We start from the raw sequence: 23,067 nt of genomic DNA, 5'->3' as shown, positions 1-23,067 counted from the left end.
TGAACAGCACAGATGTGACCCATTTACAATGAGAGAGAAACTAAGAGACAACAACATTATGTTTTCTGTCATCTTTTTGGTACAGCTGTCCAAGTTCCAACTTCTTGCTATCCTCCTGGAAATCTAGCCTGGAAGTTTAAAAATGGTTGAGACATGCTGCAGTAAGGGCAAGTAGATCAAATAGGTCCGTTAATGTTAACCCAACATGTCATCCAGTTCCACTGTTCCACTGCTTCATAACTCTGGCCCATAACTAACATAAGGCAATAGGTCTATTCATTAATAGGTGCCAATAGGTTCATGTTTATCTGCTCCAGAGAGTCCTAAACTATTGCCAGCAGTTTGTTTACAAGGACTGTGTCAGTAACTGCTAGATAGCAGTGTTCTACAGTATCTTCAGATCCCACTGTTCAAACTGCATAAAAACAAAACCTTTCTTTTAGTCAGATTTTATGCATATGATGTTTTATTATTTGACAGTTTACACAAAATGTGATTGTCAAAAATCCTCAAATACGGCCTTGCAATATATAACCATAACCCCGTATTGTGATACATATCCTTTCACCAGGTTCTTGCCAATACACAGTCCTGACGTTTATACAGATAAGGAATATACTTGATAAGGAATTACAGCTGTCCAAGTTCCAACTTCTTGCTATCCTCCTGGAAATCTAGCCTGGAAGTTAAAAAATGGTTGAGACATGTTGCAGTAAGGGCAAGTAGATAAAATAGGTCTGTTACTGTTAATCCAACATGTCATCCAGTTTCCCCTGGGTCATGAAGTATAAACCTATTTAATTTTCTTCCAGTGTATGTTCCACTCCTTCGGAGAGATCCTCAGTTTGCTGATTTTTTGGACCAAGCTTCATCTTTATTCTTATTAGCTTGCCTAACTCACACAAGTCAATCAGTAATCGGAGCACAAGCTCTTCTCCAAGCCTTTGGATTCTAGCAGTAAACTCAGCTAAACAATTCAAAACCTATTCATTTATTCAGAAGATTGTAATTCCTCATTCTGCTTGACTAGACCTTATGACCTTGTTAGCGACTGTAGCTTGGGACCGATGACAATTACAGTACAATCAGACAGAAGCAAAATCATTTTACTTTGTAGGTTGTAAGGAGGTCCACCTGATCATTTCAAACTTTGGTTCCTTGTTAAGAATAAACATATATTATTATGCACATATCTAAAGATGAGAATACATTAGCATTTATGTATGTAGAATGTTGAAATTAAGGGCGTTTCTACACTAGCATTTTTTTACCGGATCCAGGAGCTCTTGCTCTGAGTTCAGTATGTTTGGTCAAGTGTGAAAGCTGTTTTTTTAGCCTGGGAGAAGTCCAGAGAACTGATCTCTGGTTCTTCTAAAATCAGTGGTCTGGGTGTGATCAGCTACACGTGTGGAAGCTATCCGCTACCGGTGCCACGAGTGGGGTTGTGTGATTGATTTATTTTGTCACGTGGCTGCTTCGACTTATCGCTTGCATGGCTAAAACCCTTCTCCTAAAAGAATGGCTGCTTGTTTGCAAGTGTTTCTGCACTGTGAAATGCAATGACTCTAGAAAGCAATGTTCTTCACTGCTTAAGTATTTGCATTCATGGAAAATGATGAAAAGCAATAAATGGATGAGCCTAGGGCTACAATTTAGCAAAAATGTGCACAGACAAGTGATGTTTGAAATTGAACAATTGATCCACAATTTGTATAGATTTTTTGTGTGAAAGCAAACCAGCTATAATGAGCCCCTACCCGAAACGAGCCCAGAATCGGTTCTGTTTGTGGACTTAAACAGCATTAAAGGGAATATCTTTGTATTATTATTTCTGTATATTATTTCTGTATTATTATTTCTTTGTATTATTATTTCTGTATAGCAATGTGAGGTGAAAGGGAAAGGGTGAGAACCCTCTACTGTAAAAACATTTCGTTACTTTCAACAAAAGGAACTATGTGGAGATCACTACATAACTGCAGCTGTCTTAACATCAAAATATCCTGTAAAACTGCCACAATAAATGTTGACTTACCTGCTTGTTTATGAAGACATCAATCAAATGTGTTCCAGTTTTACAAATTAAACAAATTTTAACGACATGCTATTAAGGCAAAATGCATAATTTAACAGTTGAACCTCAAAAACAGGTGGATAAAATTTGGCTACAATAATCACATTATGTCAAGGCTCTTAAAACCTCTAAAAGACTTGAATGGCTCTTCGGACATCCAAAATAGTTCTTTTGTGGCACCTTCTTTAAGAGTGTGAATTTCCAATAGCAATACAAATATTAAAAAGGATTAACTTTGTGAATGCCTGGCGAATTTATATAATAATTTATCAGACTTCTTGGCAGTATGTCATGAATCCCACTTTAAGACCCACAGTTGTTCAAGCTTGTAAAACGAATTCATAAATTATACCGTCTGCCCTTGCTGGCCTCCAGACTGCCCAACCAATTTTACAACATCTCCAAACATTTTGATGCAAACATTTTAATCAGCTTGACTTGAAAACGAACAAAGCTTGGAGCAACTTGTCAAAAATACCATGTCCATCTGTTTCAATCAAAGTAACTCAGGATATTGGATATTGTGAGTGTTCTGAGAAACCTAACACCTTTGCTCCAAAAAAATCAATCACCACCCAAATAAATATGGGATGGTCTTTCTTTGCTCAGTGCATTCCAATAAGAAAAAAGAATGTTTCTGTAAGTTGTAGTAAATAAGGATGTAGAAGAGCCTTTACTCTGAAGATGACAGTACATGTCCATCAATCAAGCTATGCTGTAAAATACACATTGTGTGAGCAGTCACTTGGCATGCTAGGTATTCAATGCAAAACAGCTGAATATGAAAGCAGTCATTTTGTCTGTGAAGCTAAAGTCTTTCCAGCTTACCACATCATTACAAACTCTTCCAAGTGATTGTACCCTTGTTCAAGTAACCATTATCGTTCAACAAAAAGGGCTTCATTTTTTTTTGACCGAACTGGTTAAGAGGAGGGAGGTTTCAAAAAGAACTGTTCGGTAATAATAGCATTCCTGATTGCATACTTGTGAGCCAGTAGGCCACAATAGCACGTGTCAAGGCCACTTGAGACCTCTGTTGCAACTTGTCAAATATTCTCATGCTTAGAAGCTGCATACTCATACAATTGTAGTTTTACTTTTCTTCCAGTTTGTAAAAGTTATTTTATTCTTTTTTTGTGAGACTGTGTCCTGACAACAGGCAAAATTCACTTTTACATCGCCATTTTCCTAACTCTCTCTCTCATTAATAAACAGGCTATAATTGATTATAACTCTTTTCCATCCATCTTTCCGTCCATCTTTGTGCATCTGTAACACTGAAGAGTATGCACTGCCAGACTCTGCTAGTTATTGAATAAAGACTACAGTTACCAGAGCAATACTCCTAAACCACTAAAGTTCCCATAATACCATGCAAATCCAATGGATTACAGCTTAGGTTTCCATGTGGAATGTGTTATGTAATACTGTAATAATGTGTACCAGGTATTCTCTGTGCGACTGTATGCACCCGAAGCGACCCCTGTACTGTGTTGATTATGTACAAATACAAGTAGCAGGCAGCTGTTACACCCCTGCATTTAAAAAAATATATATTCTTATATTTGTTTTACAATGAATTATATATTATATATACATGGCACTCTTTTTTTGTGGCCTAATGCCATTACTGTGGAGTTTTAGGAATCTGGCCAATTTTCACTTTATTTTCTGGGCTAGCTTGCTAGCATCTGTCCTTGAGTTTTTACATTGACAGACAGATTTGTTCAGAAATATCCAGACACTTGTGGGTAAGGCTTTAGAATCTCAATCTCTGACAGAGTCACTTCTTTAGAGTAGTTAACATAATTGCACTGGATGACAGAATCGCAGAGCTGGCCACACTAGCAAGAATGTTCCAAGTAAAGACCATATACAAGTATGTAACTGTTAGAACAAGTTTAAACCAGTGTCTGGATCACAGACATTGTTCATCTCTCACCCCTGCATCCCTATTGACAGCAATTACTACTCCCAATTAGATTAGCCAATTGATCTTTGCTTCACAAGTGCGAGTGCATGGCAAAGCTGACACCCCCTCACGGCCCGGAAAGGCACATCTGTCAAAGGCAAATGGTGCAGATCACACTCCAGGAATTCTGCTGACAGCTACTGGAATTCCACCGGTGGTGGAAGTTGGTGGTGTGATTTAGCATTGCTCTGAAAAGGGGATTTGAAGGAGAGAGGGGGAGATAGAGGGATGACAGAGCGTTAAATGTCATCTGTTCGACAGGAGAGGAAGCGAATAACATAATATTGGCTTTAAAAGGAGGAATATCATCTGGCAGTGGGCCACTATTGATTTGAACGGAATGACAGCTCTGGGGCCGAGAGCGGAATGTCTGAACAGGAAACACTCTCTTTCACTGACTTTCTTTCTCCCTCTCTCTTTCTTTCTTCCTCTCTCTCTCCATCACGGTTGGTTTTTACTTTTCCTCTCTGATCCCCGGATGCCTTGCAAGTTGGGGGTCTGAGTTAGGCTCAACTCTCCAGCTGCCAAACCAAACAAACTACATCCCCAGTCCACACACACACACACAAACTTGTTTTTATACGTGTCAGGAAATAGCTGGGTACATAGATCCCACGTTCAAAAATTTGGAATCACTTGTTATATTAATACAGGTGTTTTTACACAATATTATAAACTAAACACTAGATAAATTATATTTTTAGACATTTTACAATTTAATACCTCATTTTGCCCATTTTGAAATGAACAGACTAGTTATTGTTAATGTGCCCTCAAGACTGATGTATATCATAGTAATGATCTTTGAAAAAGCAATCTGCTCTGAAACACACCTTATAACTTCCGTCTGAATGGCTGGAGCTAGACTGCTCTAGGTCAATAGGTGGATATGGCTTTCACAAAAAAAATGAATTAAAAACAGGCTGTTTTAGCATTTTAGTATGTATTTGTGGAGTGTATGGTACATTTCGAAATGTTAACTTTCAGGGATGTTAAAATGATCCATAGTTTTTAAAGCCTTGTTTTACAGCTTTGTAGCTTACAACTGATTACTGCACTGTTATTGTTAAACTGCACAGAACAACCATTTCAGAACCATTTTATTCATTTATCAGCAATCAAATCTTTTTAAAAGAATATATTAAAAACACTCATTCCAAACTTTTGACAGTGTCTTGTCACTCAGATCAAGACCTTGTAACACCCTTTTTTTTGAATAATGCCATGAGTGAACCAATAGAAGTGCTAAAACACTGAACATTTTGTGACTGGGCATTTTGTGAATCATTTTTTCCAGAAATATTTGCATATAAAACTGAACAGAAGCATATATAACCCTTCATATTTTACCTGGATAAAGATTAAATAAAATCCAAAAAAAGGATATAATTCATTATTTTACAAAAGTAGCCTACCACAATGACTATGTGCTTGTTATAATGTGGCAGTGGTCTTATCCATTGAGAAACATCCACAACGAAATGCTTTTTTTAAAGAAGCACTCAGAAACTGAGTGAAACTGAAATGGCCCTTTGGGCAGCTGTTGAACAGGCCGTAAACTGTGGGTATGTGTAGTCACCTGCACTCTCCAAAAAATAATGTGCTAAACAGCACCTTTGTGTTGTCTGTTTTCACACATAAATTGTTTTGCTACTTTAGTTTTAAATAATGAAACCCTGAAGCTTTTTTAAAGCCCTTTATAAAGCCACTTTGGTGGTCCTGACTTTGTGGATTCAACCTGTTTTACTTTCTCTGCTCTTTGCCATAAAGTCAGACATTTTGTTCTGAAAACGGACAAAAACAAACACACAGGCACACACACCCAGACACACACACACACACAGGCACATAGTATTTGGGTCAGAACTCCATGTGTGAGTGTGTGTGTATGTGAGTATGTGCGTCTGTCTGTGTGAGGGGGTGGTAAACAAAACAGGCTACGAGGAAGAAGACAAACACAAAAAGCAGCAGAGGTCTGGTGGCAGAGGATTCAGGTCAGGTCTTTCCCACACACACACAGACACTTTCAAAGGATAGTTGGCCCATCTGGTTTTCATTGTGGTTTTCCTCCAACAGCATTCTAGAAACCCATATGAAAGACAGATGCCAGGCAGCGCTTTTGATTTCTCCAGAGTAAAAACGCAATAGGCATGTCCGGAGACACCACAGACGCTGACCCATGGACGTCTGATCAGTAAACACTGGAGAAATCCATTTATCTACTGAAACTGTAAGGGCCTGTAAGTGGATTCCCAGTTTTCGGTTCCTCTCTTTCAGGACTACAGAACATGCAGATTAGCTTCATAGAAGTTACTGAATACTTTATAGTAGCTGCTGAATAACAGTGTCAGGGGGTACGGTGGTACAAAGTAATGTGTTACATTGATGTGATTACAGGGCTGTAATGCTAATGTAGAATTGTAGCCCCATTAGAGCTTACAGAGCCCTTCCATTCAGGAACAGCTCTCTAAGCTCTATATTTGTCTTCATGAAGATTTGATTAGGAGGCAGCTGTTTATACTGACTAGTTCAACATCTGTCATTTATAACTTCTATACTCAAGTATAACTAGAAATGTCTTGAGGTAAAATTAGGTTTACTGTTATTGGCTACTTATAAGTAAAGAAACACAAAGAACTATCAGATTTTTCTTTTGTATTTCCCAGTTGGTGCTGGTTTTAGCGATTAGAAAAATAAGTAGTGAGATTAATGTTTCCAGGGCTCAGTGACTAAAAACACAGGGGTTTTTTATTACTTATTTGCTACATTAGCATTATAGCCCCAGTGCAAAATGAAATCAGCTGACCTCAGATATCAAAAAGGGGTGTGTATGGGTGTGACACAAAGCCATGATTTGTATCTTTAAGTACTAAAAACTGTTTGTCTGTGTTCAGATATGAACAGGAAGTGGGCATGGTCAAAACCTTACATTTATGTTTGGTTCATGGGTCATTTAAGTAGGATTTCATGCCTATATTTGTAATTATCAGATATAAGAACAATGAAGAGCAGTAAAAAAAAAAAAAAAAAACTCTAGCAGAAATGTTCTGTTCTGTTCTCAGTGTAGTTTGTATGACATTCTGCTGGCCAGTAGAGAACTTCAAGTATGTGCTGAAACATCTTGTCCTATACTGATTTTGCCGTTTTTCCATTAGTTTGTCAGTTCTGCCAGCATATTTACTGAGACCATGAAAAAAAGATCAGACATAATCAAGTTAAGCAGACAGGAAAGGAGGTTTCAGTAAATTATTCAAATGCAGCCACAGATGCACAAAAGCGAGCACAGTTTAATGAGTAAACAAAGTCAATCTGAAGGTCATGCATCTGAAATTGTTTTTTTAAAAAAAAAAGCAAACTGCAAGTTGTTTCCTACCAACCAAAAACTCAAATCTAGTAAAATAAATTCTATTGAAATCTGTTCTATTTAAATCTGCATTTGTACTGTATCTGTAATATGGTATTATATAAAGGTATTATAACCCTCATTCCAGTATTTCTTAATAATCAGTTACATTCCTAATGTCTTGACCAGTGACTGTAGAAAATCGAAACATTGTGGTTCAGTTCTACAGAAATGGAGCCAAAACTATCCGCCATGTTGTAAAATTTGCAACTACACTACACAGTAAAAGCCAGATGCAGAGCCAAACTCGACTGTGAATTTGGTGGACTTTCCTCCTTCTCCCAGACCAAGTGCATGTCTCAGACCACCTTCATTGAGTTTACAGCACAGAAGCAGAGCAGATTATTCCATCAGGATACCAGTGTAAGAAATGCTTTAGCAGTAAAAGTACAGTTTATGTGAATTCCACTAAACTCAGCTACTCCATGTTTTGAACAGAAAGGGCACGATGCAGGTCATGATGTCATGATGTCATACTGCAACCAGCCAGCAGAGGCGCTAGACCTGTGGTGCTTTCACTTTTAAGAGATGTTTTCTACAGTCATTTGACTTGACTAATTAAGAAAATATTATACAAAATATATTGTTTAGATTTCATTTGAGTTTTTAATAATAAAAAAACATGTATATAAAGAAAGAAAAACACTTAAACTTCACCCATTTCCATCTCTGCTGAAACAAATAGGAGACTTCAGTTTTAGAAGGAGTTTGGATGTCTTTCGAGATAAATGATGATTGAATTTCTTGGCAACTGAAGTTGCCCATAACTGTTGGATGGGAATGATTTGTTGGTGCTATTACCTGCACTCCTGGTTATGTATTGCCTTCAGCTTTAGACATAAAACAAACAATATCAGCTTCTTGAGTGGGTCAGCCGTAAATATTGAGTCTGGTCAGATGGAATGAAGTTCACAAACACACACACACACACACACACACACACACACACACACAGTTGGTTTAGTCTGTGTATCCATTTCAGGGCAAACAAATATTAGTCTTCCAGCTGCAGCACCTTGTGCTGTATAGACTTCAGTGGCTGCACGACGTTACAATAATAACACACACAATTTTCTCACACACAGACACACACACTCATGAAGATACATGAATGTTCCTCCCAGACAGTGTCCTTGTCATCACAGGGACAGAACTACACTGCTTGGTCTCATTTCTTTTCATTCTTTCTTTCTTCTCTATCCAAGCTAAATGTCTTTCCTTCAAAGATGAATGCTCAGTGTGTCGGTGCAGCATTAGGACTTTGAAAACTACTTGTTTTAGTGAACTAAAAGAAAAAAAATAAAAATAACTTTGGGATTACGGAAAAGTTGTGTGTTTGAGTTTAGAGCTATATGCTGGACACAGAAGGTGCTAGAATTGCTTTCTTTAGTTTTGGGAATGCAAATGAGGAAAAGCTACAGACTGTCTGCGCACAAATAAATAATTTATATATGTATGTATATATTTTTATTATATTTATTTTGAAAACCTTATTTTGAAACTTAGGAAACTGTATTTTCATTTATGTTATATTTAGATTGCAAACGACTCCATCCTGCATGTAACTCTTTATGACCATTTCATGTAATAACTTGATGTGATGCTACATTTTAAGCTGTTAAAATTATCTGGTTCTGATCAAAACCACTGTGAACAATTCTGGCTTGTGTCTCTATACTTTATAATACATAGGGTTCTATGTGGTACTATATAGTAAAAGGGTTCTTTGACTCATAGTGATAGTAGAGCCCTTTTTTAATGTTTGTGCAAGCTGGTGTCCCAATACATTTGTTCGATTGGTGTTTATAGAGCCATGTTTTCAATGTAAATTATATACAGTGCCTTTAATGCTAGATGTAAATGGATTCTGTGAGTCTGTATAAGTGTGTGGGTGGAGAGAAAAACGAATCTAGTCAGTGTGGTTGTAGTGTGTGTGTGTGTGTGTGTGTGTGTGTGTGTGTGTGTGTATGTATGTGAGTGTATGAATACTTGGAGGGCATGTGGAAAAATTGTGACAAGACAGAAAGGGAGAGGAAGGCTCTTTCTCACTTTCTTAGTGGCACTCTTCTTTAATTAAGCTACAGTTAGGTTGTGTATTATGGAGTCTGATACACACCCAACCAAAAAAAGGGAAGAATGGAGTGCAAGAATCATTAGCGGCTCTCAGAAGCGTCTGAGTTTCAATTACTTTCAAACAGCAATTAACTCCAGGCTTCTCCATGTCTGCCAAAGTTCTACAGCATTTGGCTCTGCCCTCCAGGAAATCCACACTTTCTACTAAAATACAGACAGAAAGTGAGAGAGAGATCGAAATGCCTCTGAGGCACAGCCAAAGTTTTTAACTATACATTTAACATATTTCTGTTGTGTAGTGGCTACTTTCATAAGCCATCCGTCTTTATCTAGTGGAGTCCTGTGGATTAGTTCTCTTGATCATAGTCCACTGTTCTTCTGTCCGTCTGCCTCTCTCTGTCTCTTTTTCTGCTGCTCTCTCACTTTGCCAGTCCACTCCTTCCCTCCTTCATTTATAAGTAATTATTTTGCAGCTTTTGTAATGGTAGCTTTGTTCCCTCCTTTGATGAGTAGAACAGAGTTTGGTGAAGACGTAGAACAGGCTGCAGAGGTTCTGTGGGGACGGCAAGTAGATGAGTGCCTCCAAAGTCTTTCCAAAACTGCAGGTCATTTATTTTCAGCCTGGGCAGCTTCTCAGCTGGGGTTAGGTTATGAGTCAACAGATATGCCCTGTCAAGGTGCCACAAATAGTTTATCATAAAAGAACCCCTTTTGGTTCCATAAGTCTGTAATAGAGATGCCTGAGAGTGGAAAAATGTTAAACTGACAAAGAACCTTTACATTAAGTGATATGTTAGTGAAAGCCCATAAAAGGCTTTCCCAGTCACACATCTCTATTACGCTACTCATGCGAAATGGGGGTGCCTAGGACCGGAACACAAGCCTGGTCACCAAAACCTCCTCCATTTTTCAGTGCAGTTATCAAGCTAATGTTGGGTAATTTGCCATTCATAAACAGTAAAAACACCATTAAGTAAAACATTATGACATATAAGACTGGTGAGACCAGTGTCAAACTATCATGTGTCAAACTACCATGGTTGCCAACAGTGGGGTGATCTCTGTGTGGAGACGAGCTTAGCTTGAAGTTAATTTGGCAATAAACAAGTTGACTAATGCAGCTACCATGAACACAAACACAAAAGACACAAACGTGAACATAATTTTGCCATAGCATTATATACTCACCACAATACAGTACTACACACTGTTAAAAGAAAAAAGATCCTTAAGGAGCTGTTGGAGGTTCTTCAGTTTGAAACTGTGGGGGAACCACTTAAGGTGCTTTGAGGAACCTTAGAAACTAATTTAGTGTTCGTGAGCATGATTATGCTAGTTCTATACCTGCTTAACCCTAATATTTAAACACAAAGGTGAGAGTGTGTAACCTTGTCTACCCTCTTGTTTGTGGTATCAGATAACATATTGCCTGTTTCTATGCTACGACCTGAGTAACATGGACCTTACCTGATTTTGAGTTTGCCACTCGTGTTTTTACAACTTGTCCAGTTGTTTAAGAGCCACTTCCTTCTGGGGAACTTGGAAAGTCTTGAGTTTATGAGACCTGTCTGAACACATCATAAACACAGGTGAAACCAACATAATCAAATGAAGACAGAGGTGAAGTCGGTCAACATAAACATAGAAACACCGGCTGTGTTTGAAGCAGATACTGTGTGCTGTACATTGCATGTATCTCCCCATGTCAGTGTGCAGTATAGTACTCAGAATACTTGTAAAGCCACATATTGTATAACAGGGCAGAACATCAGGAGCTGAGCCAGTCAGATCGATCTTATGGATGGCTTTTTAAAGATGCCCAATAACCCGACAGATGTGTATTCCCCCAGTCCCAAATATGTGCTATGTGGTAATATGTGGTAATGTTATATTTACATACTCAAAAAATGTGAGTCATTTCATTTTCATCACATCTGCACTGGGTAATATTGACCAAACTGAGTAATAAACAGTGTGATTCCACACATGAGTGTTAAAAGCTGATGCAGTGTGGATTGTTTGGCTGGCTGAGAGTAACGTCTTTGTAACGACATTTTGACTTCAAGTGCGGCAGGGAAAGCATTAACAACTGCAGCAGTAAAATTATTTTCTTCTATTTTGCTACAATATTGCATAATATTGAAGGTCCCTTTCATGCTGCCAAAACAGATCTGACCATTTGAGGCATGGACTCCACAAGACCTCTGAAAGTTTCCTGTGTAATTGGCCCTAAGCTGTTAACAGCAGATCCTTGTACGTCTTGTAAGTTGTGAGGTGGAGCCTCCATGGATTGCATCAATGAGCCTGGGGTGCTCTTGACCCTGGGACTGGTTCAGTGGTTGTCCTTTGTTAAAGCATGTTTGGTAGATACTGACCACTGCACTAGATCTACCAGAAGTAGAAGTAGTTAGAAGTTGCTCAAATCACATGTTTTCTAATTGCAAAACATCAGCTTTAAGAATTGACTATTTACTTGCTGCCTGCTAGGTATATCCCTTGCCTTGAGTTAGTCATTTGACCTGTAGATGGTTTTCTTGATATGGCAGATTGGAATCTGTATAGTTAATATAAGGCTAAACCAGGGTTAATCCGAGTTAAAATGTTTGGGCTAACCAGGCAGTTTCACACAGATAGCTCACAGATGTCCAGAGTAGAACATCATCCATGGGAAATACACTATATGGATTAAATTATTATTACCTGCTCATTCCATGTTTCTTCCCAATTCAATGCTATGAGTAACTGTCTCTACTGTCCAGGGAAGACTTTCTACTGGATTTTTGAGAATTGCTGTGAGGATTTGATTGCATTCAGTGACATGAGCGTTAGTGAGGACAGAATGTTGCATGATCACCGCCCCATCTCATCTCCAACTCATCCAACTCAAAAGTATTAGATGGACCACCATCATCAAAGAGAACACCGATGCTCTGCCCCACAGCTCAATGCTGGGGGGGGCTTTATACACCTCTAAGATGGTGTATCTTTGGGCATGGTGCCAACAGGTTCATGTTCAACTGCTTCAAAGAGTCCTATACTGTTGGCAATGCTTTTCTACAAGGACTAGACAAGCTGTGTGTAAATGTTATATCAATGGTGCAACGGAAAATAGCTGAATGCAATCATTAAAAGGGGTGTTCAGAAACATTTGGTCCTATAGTGTGGCTGTATGTCAGCAGAATGAGAAAATTTAACTAGACTGCAACTGATGTCGGCAAGCACCAGGGTGTGAGCAGAACCAGCGTGTAACAGTCCTTAATTTATGTTGATGCTTTTAGTGAGTGCGAATTGTTTTACACAGCCAACAACCTAATCAATTCACCTACCAATCAAGCTTGCATGCCCAAAAGCTGAATAGAACAGAAAGGTACTGGTATGTTCTAATTGATTTGATATGATACTTTATTCTACCCTGCTGGAATTGAGAGAAGTTCTTTCCTGAATGTTTTCAAACATATTCATTTGTTGTTGTTGTTGTTGTTGTTGTTGTTTAACCCTATTCCTTCTTTCATAGAAGACTCAGTGATGCAAACACTGTACCATTTTGAAGTCCTTCTTGCAGTATATGGCATAAACAGGGAGTGGGCAGGATTCCCAGACTGATACTGCATCACATAAGGTTCTGCTGTCCTTGTTCAGTGGCCTCCCACTTGGACATGAGAAATGCAGCCGGCTATGTTTTATTTACAGTTCTTACATGGATAACAATAACATTCTGTGACGGGCAGGAAAATAAACCAACACATAGGACACATTCGCAGCACGGCTCATAAAAGATGAAAGTGCAGATGTTCTGTAAATGTTCTCAGAGAGCCAATCCAAAGGATTATTTTGTTTTACTGCAGCTTATACATTGTACAATATTGGCCAGTAACCAGTTGTTTCTGACTATAAGATAAGTTCTACTTATTATGATTATGTAGATCTTTATTTAGGCTGATGAACAAATGGTTATATATGTATCCTTATGCATAATGGTATTTATGTATACACACACACACACACACACACACACACTGATCAAAAATAGCATTAACACAACCTACCTGATATTCAGTAGGTCCCTGCTTGTGCTGCCACAACAGATCTGAACATTCAAGGCATGGACTCCACAAGACCTCTGAAAGCATCCTGTGGTATCTGGCACTAAGATGTTAGCAGCAGATCCTTTAAGTCCTGTAAGTGAGGTTGGGCCTCCATGGATCACATCAATGAGCCTTAGGTGCCCATAACCCTTTGTCGGTTTACAGGTGGTTGCTTTCTTTACTTTTGGTAGGTCCTGACCACTGCATACTGGGAACACATCACAAGACCTGTCTGATGTTTGGTAGATGCTTTGACCTAGTCACCTTGCCATAATAATTTGACCCTTTGACCCTGAATTTGTCAGAGTCACTCAGATTATTATACTTGACCATTTTCCCTGTTTTCTACACAACCCCCATTAAGAAGTGACTGTTCACTTGCTGCCTAATATATCCACCTCCTATTAGATGCCACTGTAGATGAATATAATCAATGCTTTTCACGTTACCTCACAGTGGTGTTAATGTTATGGCTGATTGTTGTGTATATAAACTCTGTTTTGAGTGGCTGCTCTTGATTGTATATCATTGAAATTGCAGCCCAGGTTGAAACACTCCTTATAACATCAGTGTGAAAGGGATAAACTGCTCTAGGCTAAATAGGTGGAGAAATGTACATGCAGTGCTTTTGTGCCATCATATAAACAATGAATTTAAAGTAGACTCTTTGTCCAGTTTAGTTTCTGTACGTGGACTCGGAACTTAGTGGCTGTGGCTGGAAATGTTTGTCAGAAGATGGACATACTCTAGAGGAGACAGCAGCAGATACTAAAGGAATGAAATCTGACGGTCACTTTGCATCATCTGTCAACAGAGTTTGAGGGCTTTCTTATGACATTCCTCTATTTCCCTCCCTTCCTGTTCCCCTTTCCCTGGGATACTCTGTGCTCTTGTGAGACATCTTGTTCTGCACAACTTATTTATCTCAGTTCTTCCATTTTGTTCTTTTAAAGTCAAAACAAGCTTTCAGAAACTTCTCTAAACTTTCCACAGGAGAATGGATTTATCTTTTGTTACTTGGTTATCCTCATTTTTATTCTCTCAGTGAGATCTAGCACTGTGGCCCTCGGCTTGTTCAGTAAGCATCTGGTTCTGTATTTTTGTAAAGCTGCCCTTAAAAATGTCTTGATTGAATGTTGTGAACTACTTCCTGCATGACGTTAGGCTCCATCCTCATAATGAATGTAAGGAAAGGTCCAGGCTTTTTTCTGTCCTGGCACCGAAGTGGTGGAACAAACTTTCCTTGGTGTCCGAACGGCAGAGTCACTCGTTGTCTTTAAACGCAGACTGAAGACCCACCTGTTCCCAGAGTACTTGGGTGAAGAGTAGAGTATTATGGTCTCCACAGTGAGTTTGTGTTCAGTAGTGTCTAGGCTTAGAGGTATCTTTGAATTTTTAGCCTATTCAAACTAGCTGAAGTTATTCTTGAGTAAACAGTAAAGCACTTTTGTAAGTCACTCTGGATAAGTGTACATAAATGTACATTTTTACTGAGATGGGTGGACTTAGCTTACAGATCAGCTAACCTGTGTGATTGTTAGAGAAAGGAAACTGACTAAAATTGACTTATGCTATAGGAAAGAGAAATCCAAGTCTGCAACCACTAAAGTTTAAGTCAGCTCTAAGCCTGGGGACAAGGAATAATAATAAACGGGCTACAAAGGGTTCTTTGAGTTGTGCCATGGAAAAAAAAACATTTTGGTAAAAGAAATGTGTGTGAAGAACCTTTTAAAGGTTTTTCCAAACCAAAATGGCATTTCTCAAAGAATTCTTTGAAGCAAGTTCAAACTATTTTTCAAGACTGTAGATGCAAAAGGGCTTGAAGAACTTGACAAACAGTCTCCTGAGAAGCAAGAGGAGTGTGCTTAATGACTCTAGAAACTAAGCACTTCAACTCTCTGGCCCTTGCCATGTCTTCATGCACAGGTCATTTAAATAGTCATTACACAAGGTGACCAGCCTTAAAAAAAAAAAAAAACAGAAAAAACAAAAATTGAATTCAGTGGAAATGCCCCTTTATGCTGTTTCAGGAAATGGTGCTACCAGTAGAGGCACTCCAACCATGTAATCAATACAAATAAACATAAATACAGTTGAAGGTAGGCATAATGTGTTTGGCACATTGATATGCTATTGATACTGTATGTTGGTTAGAAGAACAGTTTGGTTTGGTTGCTGACCTCTGTGTGAACCCCAGCTACTGTATGTATTTATTTACTTCCACCCGTAGCTCTCCTCATTTACTTTAATGAAGCACTGATTAGAAAAACGTGGTGTTGGATGGTAACATCTCATTTGACTTTTGATTAGTGCTGTATAGTTGATTCAAATTCCTTGTATCTCCCTTTTGGCTGTTTTTCACTATTTGACATAGTTTGATACATAGTGTCTAAAATTTCATGATGAATGAACCAATAGAAATGCTCCAAAATGACTTGGAGTAAAATCTTTTTCATTGGTTTCCATTGAAAGGTAAGTAGGTTTTTATCTTCTCCTGTAAAGTTGCCATTTTTTTTCTGACTGTGACACATTGATATGCTGATGATACTGTATGTTGGTTAAAAGAACAGTTAGAAGTACACAGGTTTGGTTGCTGACCTCCAACTATTGTATGGATTTGTTCAGTTCCACCAGCTCTCCTGATTTTTGTATAATTGATTCATTGTTGTTAAGTAAATCTCACATTCCTTAAATAAAGTGCTGTGGCTTCAGTCTTAAGATCTTTAGTTTTAATATCTTTAAATCATATATTGACCATATTAAACTTCAGAAGTCACAGTTTTAGCTGGTAATAAGAAAATGTGTACTCTGATCACAATTTTTTTTACCTGCCAATCATTAAGCTGAGACAGTGTGTTAAAAGTAAAAGTTTTAAACATTCAATCAATACCATATCTTTAGTTTAAAAATATAAGTTCTGAACTTGAAAAAAGCAGGAAAAATGTGATGCATAAAACCTTTAGCTTTGTCATTTAATGAATTAAATTCAGATATAAACCCCTTATAACAGGAAATAAACTATGTATAAATGCCTTTTATTGCCTAACTTTGTAATAATTGCAGTGATGTCAATAATAATAATAATAATAATAATAATAATACATCTTGTAAGGCAATTTAAATAACACATCATTTGTAAGATAAACATAAATTGATATCTGTTTTTTATGAGTGAAAGAATTATGATCAATTTAAAAGGCAAGAAACCTCCAAATAACATAAAAAAAAAAAAAAATCTTACATCAGAACTGTTCTCTCTTGCCAGGTAAGGCTTTTGAGATCACATACGTGCGCCTGAAATTCTACACCAGCCGACCAGAAAGCTTTGCCATCTACAAGCGTACTGATGAGACAGCACCTTGGCAACCATACCAGTACTACAGTGCTTCCTGCCGCAAGACCTACGGGAGGGAAAACAAGGGATTTATCCGGCCAGGCGAGGAAGAGAGGACGGCGGTCTGTACAGATGAGTTTAGCGACATCTCTCCGCTAACAGGAGGAAATGTAGCATTCTCCACCTTGGAGGGAAAACCCAGTGCCTACAACTTTGACCAGAGCCCAGCCCTACAGGTTTGTGTACTTTTAATAGTGAGTAACTGTTGCAATTAACATGTACCAAAGCTTCTTCACACACACACATCTCTTTTACAAACATTTTTAAGAGTGTGTGTTTTTTTTTTATCAGTCAAGGTATTCACATGAGACAGTTGCATATGCCATAGTCACATAAAACTTTAGGATAGTCAGGTGTGTCTTCATTTGAGATGTAAACACTAATATCAGCGATGTGACACTAAAAAACTTTCATCTCCATTTTGCCTGTTTTTCACATATTTTTGACATAATTTCATTATTTTTAAATCTGACAGTTATTCTTTACAGTGTGTCCAAATTTCATGATTTGGACTCAGTGTAAATTGAAATACTCCAAAATTATATATTTTTTTACAATGATTTCCTTTGAAAGGTAAGTAGGTTTTTTCCTTCTCCTGTAAAGTTGTCGTTTTGGAGGCTTTTGTCCGACAGCAACAATATGCTTGTTAATCTGAATAAACCTATCCATTAGTCAAACTATCATATATAGTATCATATATATATTAACAGCTGTCCTTTTACAAATGTTTTGAAAATTGTTAGACAAGAGTGTCTGCAAGCTGAAAATGCAAGAATTTTATGTACAACCGCCTCTTACTAAGCATCCTTCAATGGTGGTCGATCCGGGCTTACCAATAGCCAAAGTGACAGCATAATACTCCTAGGAACATTGGAAATGTAATAGGGAAAAGAAAATGATGCATTTTAAGAGTAAATAGAGGCCCTCTTTGGTTTTCAGAATGCTTTTCTGAATCATATTGATCTGGATCACTCACTTTGTGACACAAAAACAAGCCCAAAGAGCAAAAGACACACAATTTGTGATGTTTATGGAGCACAAACACTGAGATAAGTGTAACAAGTGGATTTTAGGTCTCTTTTTGGGTTTGGATTAAGCACTGATGCTTTGGTACACCTACATGACACCATTATATTTAGCGAGAGGGTCCTGATAAGTGTTATAATATGTGTATTATCTCACATACAGTAAGTTTAACCATCATGAACCCTATAATATAGCCTAGCAGACAGCCTACAAAATACAAAATGGGTTCTGGGTGTTAAAATAATACTGAATTAACACTGAATTAACCAGAAACTACTAACGATCTGCTAAAAGCTTGAGTCGTATTTGCAGCACTATTTTTTTATTTGCAGGGCTTTACAATTAACGTTATTGCTGTGAATAGTTTATTGGATTCACCCACAAGAGCAGTAGTGAAGTCAGCTGTTGAATGATTAATTATGTCATTTCACTTCAACTCATTGCAAAAGTATTCAATGATGTTTCATCACTTTCATACAGAATTCAGTTCTACTCAACAGACTAGCGAGACATTTCTTAATCCACAAGAGCAATTTTAAGGAGATGCACTTTGGTATTTATGAAAAAAGGGCATAAACATGCACAAATTGCACTTTTTTTGCATAGACTATAGAGAGTATGTAATTGCCCAATTTCCATTGCATCTAAAAGGAGTACCATTTCAGATGCATCTAAGAGATACATTTCTGTCATTTTTATGTAACATAAAAATTCATTTTCTTGGACAAGATTGTACAACGAGAAAGATTTTTTTTTGAGGTACATGTTAAATTGCTTGCATTGGCTGTTTGTGAATCTAGGCTCTGCACTCTCAGCAAAAAGGGTTTTACGTTTTCATTGACTCGTAAAAGTAGAAGAGTCTCTTTTGGTGCACATTATAGCACATCATACAAGGGATTTGTATATCATCACATCACAGTAAAGAACAAAGAAACATTTAAGCATTCAGATTCAGATTAAGGTTCTTTGGGTTGTTGTGGTTCCATTTATAATAACTGACTTTATGAAATAACCCTTAAGAAACTCGATATATGATGGTACACACTAATTCCAACATTACCTTCCACCTTTTTCTGGATGGCAAAATGTGCCATACTTTTTATGTACCTTCTTTAGTTTAGTTATTGAGAATTTTTGTGGGCAACATATATCACTTTTGTTTGACATTGAAATGTCACAACCAAGACAATGGATCAGCTGTTTCTCAGTAACTACAGCTTTTATTCAAGAAAAACTCAAATGTGAATATACTCAATAAAAAATGCAGATCATTCAAAAATCTTTGCCATAAAACAAAAAATATTATTAATACTATTGTAACATAAAAATGTTACCAAACTGTCATTGGGTGGCACCTCTTATGTCTCTGGGGAGGGATCCTCAAGGGTTTGTCTTCAAGATCTTTAGGCAAGTTTCAAACACATCTTCCTAACTTCCTAAAAATAAAATATAATTTGTATTTTAAAAACAGTTAAAAACACTTTGCCTAGGAAAAGCGCAAATATGCACCTATCCCCAGGGAGAGTAAATACAATGTCCCTTTAAATTACACAATTAGACCTTTTTGACCTCAGTTTTGCCGATGCGTTTGGTGTATTCACCAATTGAAAATGTCAAATTTTAGCCTAAATAGAAACATGTTTTGAAGTATGAAGAGATCTCCTGATCTCCTGAAAGCTACCTTAACTCACTTATTGTTCAGCTAGTTTTTACCAAATCTGTCTTAATGCAGATTATTTTCAGAACTTCACATTTGCATGGATCTATATTTGTATAAATTAAAATTTACACAAAGTGTACAGCTGGCTAAACATGAACTTAAAAAAACAAAAACAAAAACAGCAGTCTAATGCACTTCCACTATGGCCCAGGGGTCTTGAGTACAAATCTCAAGCCATTCCACCGTGGACTCAGAGAGAGCACGATTGGCCAGTCTCTCGTCATTCTTAAAGCAATTTTGGCATGGCAGTTCGAAAAGAGGCAGTGGCTGTTTTGCATATATTGGAGGAGAAAGTCCTCACCCTCCTAGTGTAGAGAACATCGCTAGTGCTAGGGGGAGCTGTGAAGGGGTGAGTTAATGGGCCGTACCAAATTCTACAAATAGAAAAAAATAGATCAAATACATAATTTATATGATGTTTATTTTAAAAAATTCTAAACATCAAACAATCTGTCATGAAAACTAATTTTACATTTGTATGTTGTGTTTAAACACTATTGTGTAAACGGAAGTTACACTGTTTCAAAGGAGAGGCAACCAATGGCCTCAGAGCTAAAAAAAATTACGAAAACCTCTAACACAAACGCACACACACACACACACGCACACTATGTTTTTTTTTTTTACTTTTTATCCCCATTAGTTCTACCACAGCCCACAACAACACAACATGTAGGTATGTGTTTCTTCACATCTCTATCTCTTTCTATATCTCTCTCTCTCACACACACACACAGGCAGATATGTTGACATTCACTTTTACAGAGTGTATCATCAGTGCAGCTTTAACATCTCTGTCTAGCTCTTCTGACCTTCATAGCGGCCTCTGATTCCAGGGCAAGAGTGTGTGTGTGTGGCCTGATGGGCTTCTGAATGCAGCACACCTCAGGCAGGCAGCAAATATCTTTCAGAGAGCTTTCACACAAACCTTACAGTCAGGAAGATACTCTTACAGCTGTCAGCTCAACTAAAGAAAATTCCGGACAGACACAGAGGACACAGTGACGATGGTGGTCTCTCCGTTATATTTTTCAGATACACGGCTGATACATATGATTTTAAATGCAAAGAGTGTTAGTAAACAGTACAGACATCATAGTGATTGCTGCACAACTAGGATATGGACACACACACACATATGAAAACAAAAACTAGCACACTAACACACACAGGCTTGAAACTAGACTCATTATTCAGAAACAGCATGTTGTTCTTATCATGGAGATATGTCTTAGAGATTGTCTGTGAGAATAGGCTATTTGTCCAGAATGGTACAAAAAGGGTTCTGCTATTTTAAGGAGATAAAAAACATTGGCTTTTTTTCTCAAACAGACAGGGACTGTTGTGTGAGAATGGGGAATACATAGCAATTTGTGCAACATTTGAAAACACATATATGCAAAGTGATGTGTAAAGCAAAATACACTATCTTTGAGTTCTATGATTTTACATATCAGGACATAATAAAAAACCATCCAGTTCTTAGAAGGTCCTAAAATTAGGTTAATACAACCTTGGATATACAACACACAACAAATTCCACCATGTCATTATTTATTCAAATGAGTCTAAAATGGAGAAGCTATGTATGAAAAATACATACACCCCAGCTCATAATACCACACAGCACCAATGATAAATACTGGTTTTCTGTAGGACATTGTCAGTCTCTCTCATAATTCTTCTCTACAACATTGGTTCAGTTCATTAAGGTTTGTGGGCATTTTTTTATGCACAACTCTCCCCTCTTGAGGTAATTGCAAACCTTTGATTCTTCTCTTTATCAGCCCTGCTTTTGTAGATTTGCTGGTGTATTTGGGATCATTGCCCTGTTACATGACCCAATATCAGTCAAGCCTTAGCTGTTGGATAGATGGCCTCACAGTTTGCACTAGAATTCTTTGAGATACAGAAGAGTTTATGGTCGTCTCAGTGACTGCAAGTTGCCCAGGTCCTGTGGCTACAAAACAAGCCCAGACAGTTGGCATGTTTGTACAGAATTGCTGTGTTTGATATTTGCCAAGCATGGTAGTGTGCATCTATGGCCATCTCCACATCCAACATCTCCATTTTGGTCTGGTCTAGAGGACATTGTTTCAGAAGTCTTGTGGCTTGTTCAGATACCTAAGTTGTGCTAGCTTGTTCTTTTTCTCCTGAAACCCTTCTAAACAATTCATACTTGTTCATTCTTTTTTCTAATTGTATTGTCATAATCGTAAACATGTAACATGCTAACTGAGGCCTGTTAAGTCTGACATGTAGCTCTTGGGTTTTACACAATTTCCCTGAGCACTGTATGGTCTGACCATAGAGTGAATTTGCTGGGATTTCCACGCCTGGAAAGACTGACAACTGTCAATGAATGTTTTCCACTTCTCTCTGTAGAATGATGGACTTCAAATAGTTTTACAACCCTTCTCAGATTGTGTTAGCACACACCTGAATGCTCCAGGTGTGCTTTTTCACACACTTTTACTCACACTGCTTCTGCATTTTGGCCTAGTTTTCTTAAATAAATAATGACATGGTGTCATTACATATGCTTATATGTGCCTTTTGTTGCCAGCTTAGAGGTTAAGTTTTTGTTTGGTGAGATTTCCACCCATTCCTTCTAGTAAACGGCTGTTAATATTGCGATATTCTAGTGCTGGCTTCCATGCACTGCTCCTCTGAGGTTTATCCACAGATCCACAGATTTTTTTAAGTCATGAGACTGTGAGGGCCCTGGCAAAACCTTCAGCTTGCACCTCTTAAGGTGTTTCACTGTGGATTCTGAGATGTGTTCAGAATCATTATCCTGCTGTTGAAACCATCCTCTTTTTATTTTTTTTTATTTTTACAGATGGTGTGATTTTTGCTTCTAGAATTTTTATTTAACTGAATCTATTCTTCCCTACATCAATCAAACATCCCCTGTGCCGCTGGCTGCTATAAAAGCCTAATACATGATCAATCTACCCTTGTGCTGAAATGTTGGAGACATGTTCTATAAAAGCCTGCTTCATTTTTCTTTTTACATACCTTTGGTCATTGCACCCAAAACTCTTTGTGTTAACTTTAGCAGTCCACAGAACTCCTATGAACATGTCTGATGCTGAATTTTGTGATGAGGACCCAGGAAATGTTCTTCTGGTGACTCGCCCATGAAAGTCATATGTGTGCGGGTGTGCTGCGCAGTAGAATAGTGCAACAACACTCCAGAGTCTGCTACATCATCCTGAAGGTCATCTGCAGTCAAACTGGGGTGTAGATTTGCTTTTCTAGAAATCCTTTAATAACACTTAAGGAGCAGCTGATTATTGATAACACTGTCCACAGTG

General features: G+C 37.8%; 1 protein-coding gene across 2 annotated transcripts in view; it reads left to right on the top strand.

Annotated features, from left to right (window-relative positions):
• lamc3 (laminin, gamma 3) overlaps nucleotides 1–23,067 on the top strand; it is a 161,336-nt gene that overhangs the window by 3,257 nt on the left and 135,012 nt on the right. For both annotated transcript variants that reach the window (XM_072674061.1, XM_072674054.1), the window contains one exon: nucleotides 16,873–17,177. In XM_072674061.1, coding sequence (XP_072530162.1) covers nucleotides 16,873–17,177 — 305 coding nt within the window. The remainder of the gene's footprint in view (nucleotides 1–16,872; nucleotides 17,178–23,067) is intronic.

Source organism: Salminus brasiliensis, chromosome 1 (genome assembly GCF_030463535.1).
Source record: "Salminus brasiliensis chromosome 1, fSalBra1.hap2, whole genome shotgun sequence".
In the NCBI taxonomy this organism is placed as follows: Eukaryota; Metazoa; Chordata; class Actinopteri; order Characiformes; family Bryconidae; genus Salminus; species Salminus brasiliensis.
This window is presented reverse-complemented; position numbering and strand designations above follow the sequence as displayed.